The sequence below is a fragment of the Doryrhamphus excisus genome, chromosome 5 (genome assembly GCF_030265055.1).
Source record: "Doryrhamphus excisus isolate RoL2022-K1 chromosome 5, RoL_Dexc_1.0, whole genome shotgun sequence".
NCBI classification, from domain to species: domain Eukaryota; kingdom Metazoa; phylum Chordata; class Actinopteri; order Syngnathiformes; family Syngnathidae; genus Doryrhamphus; species Doryrhamphus excisus.
Genome location: NC_080470.1, coordinates 20,460,082 through 20,467,628, shown reverse-complemented (window position 1 = coordinate 20,467,628; position 7,547 = coordinate 20,460,082). Strand labels below are relative to the sequence as shown.

Here is a 7,547-nt window from a genome sequence, read left to right as displayed (position 1 = left end):
TTTAGAAATAGATCTACTCAGTGTTTCCTCTGCCAAGGATCAATATGAACACAAACACAAACCTGTTTACGGCTTCTAAATAGGTTTTTGAACATTCCACCTTATACCATTAGAGCCTACCAACATGAAATAATGCCTATATAGCCACCTTTACATCCTCTACACAATACCCATATAATACAGATATAAGAAAATAAGCCATTTAAGACAGTTCAACTTGTAGGGGAGCAGATGGGAGACAGGAAGTGACATCAAGGGCAATCTGGCTTGGGGGGTGCTGTCGGGTTGAAAGGTTCACCAAGAGAACCAACGCAGTCATCATCTTCAAACTCAAAGTCACAAAACCAGCTGTTGTCATTTATTTCATTCCTGATTATACCCCCACCCCCCCCCAGCACCACCACACAAACGTATTATTTATGTATTTCTGTATCTGTATGAAGCATGGTATGGGTTGCATCATTCAAGGTTCAGGCATGAATGAAGACAACAAGTATCGTCTGTAAAGACCATCTACTTGGTTGTACTGTGCTGTCTGCCCGTCCTTGTATAAAGTACATACAAGTACAAGTACAACCACTTTATTTACCATATTTCTCCAGACCACTTGTGTTAGATTTATTATATCTCGTTATTCTTTTTCTCATATTTTCTTCATAGTGCTTGAGTGTTTGTCTTTTTCTTCTGCATTTGAGCTACTCAATAAAGATCAAGTCCTTTGAGAAGTACTGGGCTAAACACTCTGAAGGGGAATGTATGATGTATATATTATGTATGTATTATGTATGTTATCAACGGATAAAAGATACATCAGAGACACTAACACAGTCCACATAGCGCTTATTATTCTGACAATAATTTAATTGCATTTAAAAAATATTCTCCAATAATGTGTCCTCCTTTTTAAAACCAATTAAGGTCATTAGTTGAGTTTGCTTCCAACATTTAGCAACATTTCAATACACTTCAATACTTTTCAAAGAGAATTGAACAATTGTATCACCATCCATAATACAGTCGTCCCTCGCAGTATCGCGGTTTGATTTTGGCAATTTCGCTATATCACGTTTTAAATAAATTCATGAATGATTGCAGTTTTGTGGTCGACTTTTGTCGATCATAGTACAAACATATTGAAATGCAAATGATGTGCAGTAAAGGCATCCATCCCACTATTACCCTACCTTGTACTGCATAGAGACAGCATGGATGCAGACTGAACAAAGGTCCTCCTCCCAGTTGGTGTGAAAGTGGTAAGTCCTTCCCGACTCCATTTGAAACCCTAACTAGTTAGCTAGCTAGCTTGTCATCCAGCGAGAGTCCCAATAGCATAATAGTCTGGTGCAAACAATGAATAATTGGAGTGTCATGGTGACCGTTGGGGGGTTATTTCAAGGCTATACTTACAAAGTCATAAGCAAATTTCTGTTCCCTCAGAAAAAAATGTACCGTGGTTGAGTTGGAACCCAATTAACCGCTATAAACGATGGATGACTGTATATCCCATCTTCCCACATTCCACTTTCCTTCATGGTTATTTGGGAACAGAAGATGTGAAGTGAGAGTGCAAGGGCATAAAATACTCGTGTTTCAAACAGGAGAGAACAAGTCAAAGTAGAAAGATCTGTGACACGTTTGGTTCTCTGTGTTAAATGATTCAACACACAAAAAAAGGTGAGGGTAAAAGTACGTTGTGGAACCAAAGACTCAAATAGGGAAGCCATTTTCAGGCATAAACCAAAGTCTATTTGACAGTCAGTAGCTGGAACCGAAACTTTGAATTCTCTTTTCTGATTTGTAGTTTCGAATATTACAAGTACTGACTGTGTGGCCAATCCACTCCAAGGGTCTGAGGTCAAAGTGGAAGCCATTTAATAGTTGGAAGATGTGCAACACCAGGCTCATTTATTCTTAGCGAGCTGACACGCCTTCAGAAGCCACTTCATTCTTGTCAATTGTATGTTGTTGGGAGTCGCATCAAGACATTGAACCATGTTGCCACCACAGTTCGGTTCTTACCAACACCATATGCCAAGACTAAACACTCATCAGAATATCCAAACATAATAAAAGCTGTCAAAATGCATACATTTTTTTTGTCAATTTCAGGATTTTTACTTTGGCCTTGGCTCCACCTGTCTAGTTTTCCCTCGGACTTGAACATCTCTCAATTGAGACTTGAGATGAAAGATTTGAGACTTGCAAAACGGTGGCGATCTGCCACCTCTGCTTTCAACTGCATGTTAAAGAAATTTGGGGTTTCTATGCGTTTCCCATTGTTGCTTTTGTGCCAATTTCTGTCAACAACCAGGGGATTGCAGTTCGCATGGCACTGCCCTATGAAAGGATTGGCCTAAGACCTGGTCTAACATGGACTGAACTGTACTGTTGACTGGGTTTCTATTGACTGGTACAGTCGACTGATTGTAGGAATCATTCTACAGGCAAGGACTGCAAGCCCCCAAGTGTGGGGACAGAAAGCGGTGTAAAACAGGAAGCACACTGTTGTCTCGCACGAGTTCCCCTGTGGTACGAGACAGACCAACATCAAAACACTCCAACTACTCATCTTCATGTTCAACCCAAAGATCACAGACTGCATGGAAGCCGACCACCAGCTTCTAATCCGCCGGGCAGGCTGCATAAAGCAAGATGGAGCCTGCAGGTTTTGGTGCTGCTTCGCCAGGGCCGTTGATCCGGCACGGTTCTAATAATGCAGAACGATGAGCCGAGACAGGATGATTGCAGGCCCAGACAGGAAATGAAGAGAAATAATGATAGGGCGGCCAGCCATATGTCTGCATTCACTTCATCCCTGCAAAGTCAGACGGTTGGAAGCGTTAATGGACCCGACAGACAAGACCGACGCTTTCTCTTTTGACAGCTCCGGATTCTTTTTGAAGATCATCTTGAACAGGAAGTAAACAGAAGATTGGGAAACGGGGCAGTTGATATAATGGAGTTTGACGGGAGCTCCTATTAAATGTATGTTTAACAGTCCACGTAAATAAGTTGGGTAGACGTAAGCACGTAAATAGTTTGACGGATGTTTTTCAGTCTATCTTTGCTTGCTTTTGCTTCTCTTTCAATCAACACTTTGTTCACCGATCACGGCTTTTTGACAAAAATGTACAACAAAAATACAAAATGCAATGTATACAGCATTTATTTAGTTTAATCATCGATTCGTTAGCTAAATCCTTTTCAGGGTTCCATCTGATTGTTTCAAGTCCACCTTCCCATCCGGGTGGGGCGGTAGGGGAGTGTAGGGGCGGGCTCGGGGCACAAATAAATACATAGGGAGGGGTGTCAACAAATTAAACAATAATTTGATTATTTCTGAATCCAGGTACTAGTAAGTAGAAAGTTGTCCACAAGGTGTTTCTCTGCATACGTTCTATGCATATGTATTGTCCAAAGTTCTTCTCGTGAGTCCATAAAAAAGTAGTCCACAGAATATAGCATAATTCAGATATAATTGCTCCTTGTGTGGGTTCAGTTCATGCGTTATTCTCCACAGTGGCAAATAGCGGAAGCTGTATTGTACAGTATGCTTGTGTCCAAGCACACTAACCTACACACACGCCCACACGCGCACGCACATACAAAAACACACCAAAAAGGCCTAGTGGTCTGTCCATGGTGTTGCCACAGTCCTCGTGTCCTCACTCGGGGTACCTCACCTCAGTTTGACCAGCCATTTTGAAACCACAAATCTCCCAAAATGTAAGGAAGTCAAAAAGAAAGCAAAATGTGGACGAACAAAAATGAAAATGTGTGATAAAAAAAAAAAAAAACAGTGGACGAGCGAGTGATCCTGATCTTAATAACTCTCCTTCAGGTGCCGCCGCAGTCCAAAGAAGAGTCCCTGCGGTTCTTTGACCTCAGTCGTCACCCTGATGTTCCGCCTCAGCCCATCGTCGTACCTCACCCGCCTTCAGCAAGTGTCCTTTTAATTAACACCTTCAATATGAAGATGGAGAACAGCACGTGCGCAGTCAAACACCTTCTGAACTGCATTTTTTTGGGGGGGGAAGGGGGCGCTGTCATCAGGATCCAACTCCAAAGGCTCCCTAAAACACCGTCATGCAAACGTCAGCCAACACCAGAGCTTTTGAGGCTATATTGGGATGAAAAGGGGGGGTCCGATCCCTCTTGCCGACACACACAAAGTACACGATGAGTAACATAAAACAGGAAGTGGTCGTCGTGGAAAAACTCAAGAAAAAGTACATAAGTCCGAGGCACTGCAGGCCAGTTTCAAAGCATCTAATGAGCCGAGATGGGTCAGGCAGCTTGGGTTTTTCCAACGGTTCCGTCTGGCGTGGGTCCTCCCCCATGTGTCCCCCTTTATCTGGCCATCCTGCGACTGCGCCGGTCTGGGTGCCCGTTCGGTCACACCTGGACAGGAAGTGTTTGGTTCATCTGTAGTCTCATGTCCTGAATGCTACCTAGGATCTTCTTCTGGTGGCCGGCCAGGGTGACCCCTATCCGCAGCAAGTCCCTGGATGGTGGGAAGAAACAAGAAGAACATGGCCGCAGGTGGTCAGGTCATAAAGAAATAAAACAGGTAAACAAGACGAATCAAAAGGTGGATCATAAAGTTCACTTTCGCAAGGAACAATGATGAGCCGGCGGTTATCAACCATAAAACGCCACCCATGCGGCATGCTTCTGTTTCCCAGCAGGTGGGCGGAAGGGACGAGTTAAACGGCCGTGATGTGACAGTTAATGATTAAAAGGCAAGTGTAGCTACTGCATTATTTGATGTGTGTAGTCATGGAAGTACAAGAGGAAAACTGTGTAGACGTGATATTAGCATGAAGTAATTGAATGCAGTATCAGGTATGTGTTTTTTCTGCCAACGTACAGTACATATTGGCATGCCATCGATCACATGCTCCACACAGCGACAAGCTTGCTGGCTCGGTATGCCGTGTCAAATGATTCCCGGTTGCTGCCTTTGGATTGTAAATATGCGACGGGAAGTAAGACATCTTAATTTGATCGTTCTAATCGGTTTCCTTTGTTGTATTTGTCCAGAGTTTCAGACAACCTTGTTCTTGTACGGATGTTTGTGCCACATACTAGAATTATGCATTTTTCCAAATTAGCAGCCTTACTTATCGTTAAGGGATATCGTTAAGAGAACCAATATTAAGCCTGTCTGGAAACCAACCAAACAAAGGGACAATGCAGCGGTCCATGTCTGAGTCCTTCACCCTCCAAAGGCTGCGTTTTCCAGAATATGCCACAGTCCTTCTTGAATGAAAAGTAGGAATGTTTCCATGCCGTGTGAAATGATTCCCGGTCGCTGCCTTTGGATTGTAAATATGCGACGGGAAGTAAGACATCTTACTTTGGTTTCCTTCCTGCTGCGTTCACTGACTATATTAGCCCAGAGTTTTAGACTTTACCTTGATCTTATATGGATGTTTGTGCCACATAGAATTATGCATTTTTCCAAATTAGCAGCCTTACTTCATTGGATTCTTATTTGTGGCTTCATTAAGACGAAGAGCGGGAGTTTTTGGTTTGGCTATTGGTCATATTTATTTTAAGGACTTGAGCCACAAATACGGCATCATTTACGTTGCATAGTTCCGTTTTGTTTTATTTGCCCAAGAAGTACAATGTACAGTTTATGTACATGTTTAGTACATGGAATGTACTAAATAGTTTCAGGGTTGAGCTGCCGCCGATATCGTTATCGTAAAGGAAGCACTGGATAAAATCAGTGTTTGGGATATCGTAAAGAGAACCAATATTAAGCCTGTTTGGAAACCAACCAAACAAAGGGACAATGCAGCGGTCCCTTGCCCTCCTACCAGGTAATGAAATGTACGTAAGCTAACCAGCGTTCCAAATGTGCTGCGCTTTCCAGAATATGCCACATTTTTTCTTAAATGAAAAATAGCAATGTTTCCAAGCAGGTAAATCCACTAATTCAAAAGGCATGTGAGAGTGCATCATCTTCATTACTTAGGTGGAATAATCCAATCTGTCAGGGGAAACGATTAGTTTGCTGTCGGGGCTCCGCCACAGTCTGTGTCTTCTCCGTTCAATCACACCCAAATGGCGGATAATCTAATACCGCACTCGGGTACCTGACAGGGCTTGACTTGTGGCTTTTGTCTGTTTGAGTGTAAACCTGAACACAAACAGGCAGATACTGACGCCGCTCATTCATTCCCCGCAAGTCTGAATGAGGGTGCATCGTTGCAAATACACACAAATACCGTCACCGTGCGTGTTTTTCAGATTTTGTCATCCCCTTCAGCACAGCGACAGAGGATAAAATGATAATAAATGGGCGCCATTAGAGGAATTACTGACCATTAAGGGCAAACACAGAGCCATGGTACGCCACACCTGTCAGCCTGACCAAATTGAAACAAATTACCTTCACCTATATTGGCCATTATGGAGCTAATGAGGATGATTTATTTATTGTTACAATCCTAATTCATTTACTTGATCATCGCTAGCCTCCCATTTTCTTGAGTTGCATTACATAATCTCCTGTTGGTAAACACAACAGCAGGCGGGTTACTTTGAAGGTCAACAATTCCAGAATTGAGTGAATGATGCCGTACTTTTGTAAACGTTTAAAATATCTGCCATATTTCCACCATTTGGTTGTTTTTATTTATTCGGGTTAGGGTTAATTGGTCCTGACGAGCTAACTGACTCACTCTGCTGTCATCTGAGCAACCAGGTCAAAGGAAGCAAATCCGGCGTTGATGAAATTCTCCTGGTAGCGGCTCATCTTGATGGCGTCCAGCCAGTCCCCCACAGTGGTGAAAGTTGTGTAGTCGGGCACGCAGCGGTCAAGCAAGGGTTGGGATACCCTATGTGTTGGAAAGGAGGGGGGGGCAGAGAGAAAAAGAGAGAGAGGGTTAAGGTGGTTACTCCATTGCCTCTGTCGGCCAACCTATCGTCCCCCAAAACGCCTCCCCGCTGAACGCCACCTCACCACCTTACCACCTCTCCTCCTCTCTCCTTTCCTCTCCGCCACATGTGGGCGTTGCCTATGTGTGGGGGGGTGGAGCTAGGGCGGTGTCATGGTGTTGACTGTGGAGAGACTGGCTGGAGGTTTGGTCGGTGGATTCTAAAGCGGCAGCTGGTGAGGCTAACCGTACGGATCAATCTCGAGTGGGCTACGATCCGGATGAAGAACACGTGGACATTACACTAATGAACCGGTTTTTGAGTGTGTTCGATCTGGGATCAAAAGGTTGTAGCACCAATAATCAATCAATTCATTTATTGGTTGAGTCTTGAGTCTTGATTGCGATAAGAAAATAATTTTTTTATCTGTGTTTGTCTGACAGTATATGACTAAACCATTCCATGTGTTATTAAATCACCATGAAAGCCCAGAGGAATGCAGATTAGTGGTCCCCACGCATGTATGATTCCTCATTCACAGTCCTTCAAATCTGCGGATTTTTGTTTTTTTTCCAAAGAAAGCACATCTCATTCACCATAATATGTAATAATGTTTAAATATGCAATAATACATGTCAAATGTATAACATACATCT

At 43.2% G+C, this 7,547-nt stretch overlaps 1 protein-coding gene across 11 annotated transcripts in view; it reads right to left on the bottom strand.

Moving 5' to 3' along the window:
* Window positions 1-1,013: 1,013 nt before the first annotated feature.
* Window positions 1,014-7,547, bottom strand: part of LOC131129213 (ephrin type-B receptor 3-like) — a 60,527-nt gene continuing 53,993 nt past the window's right edge. For 5 of the 11 annotated variants that reach the window (XM_058072494.1, XM_058072497.1, XM_058072496.1 and 2 more), the window contains exons 15-16: window positions 6,696-6,851; window positions 1,015-4,504 (exon numbers count right to left, since the gene is read on the bottom strand). In XM_058072494.1, the coding sequence (XP_057928477.1) occupies window positions 4,396-4,504; window positions 6,696-6,851 (265 nt within the window). In that variant the 3' untranslated portion in view covers window positions 1,015-4,395. Of the gene's footprint in view, window positions 4,505-6,695; window positions 6,852-7,547 lie in introns of all 11 variants that reach the window. The other 6 variants (XM_058072498.1, XM_058072501.1, XM_058072502.1 and 3 more) reach the window with 4 other exon arrangements.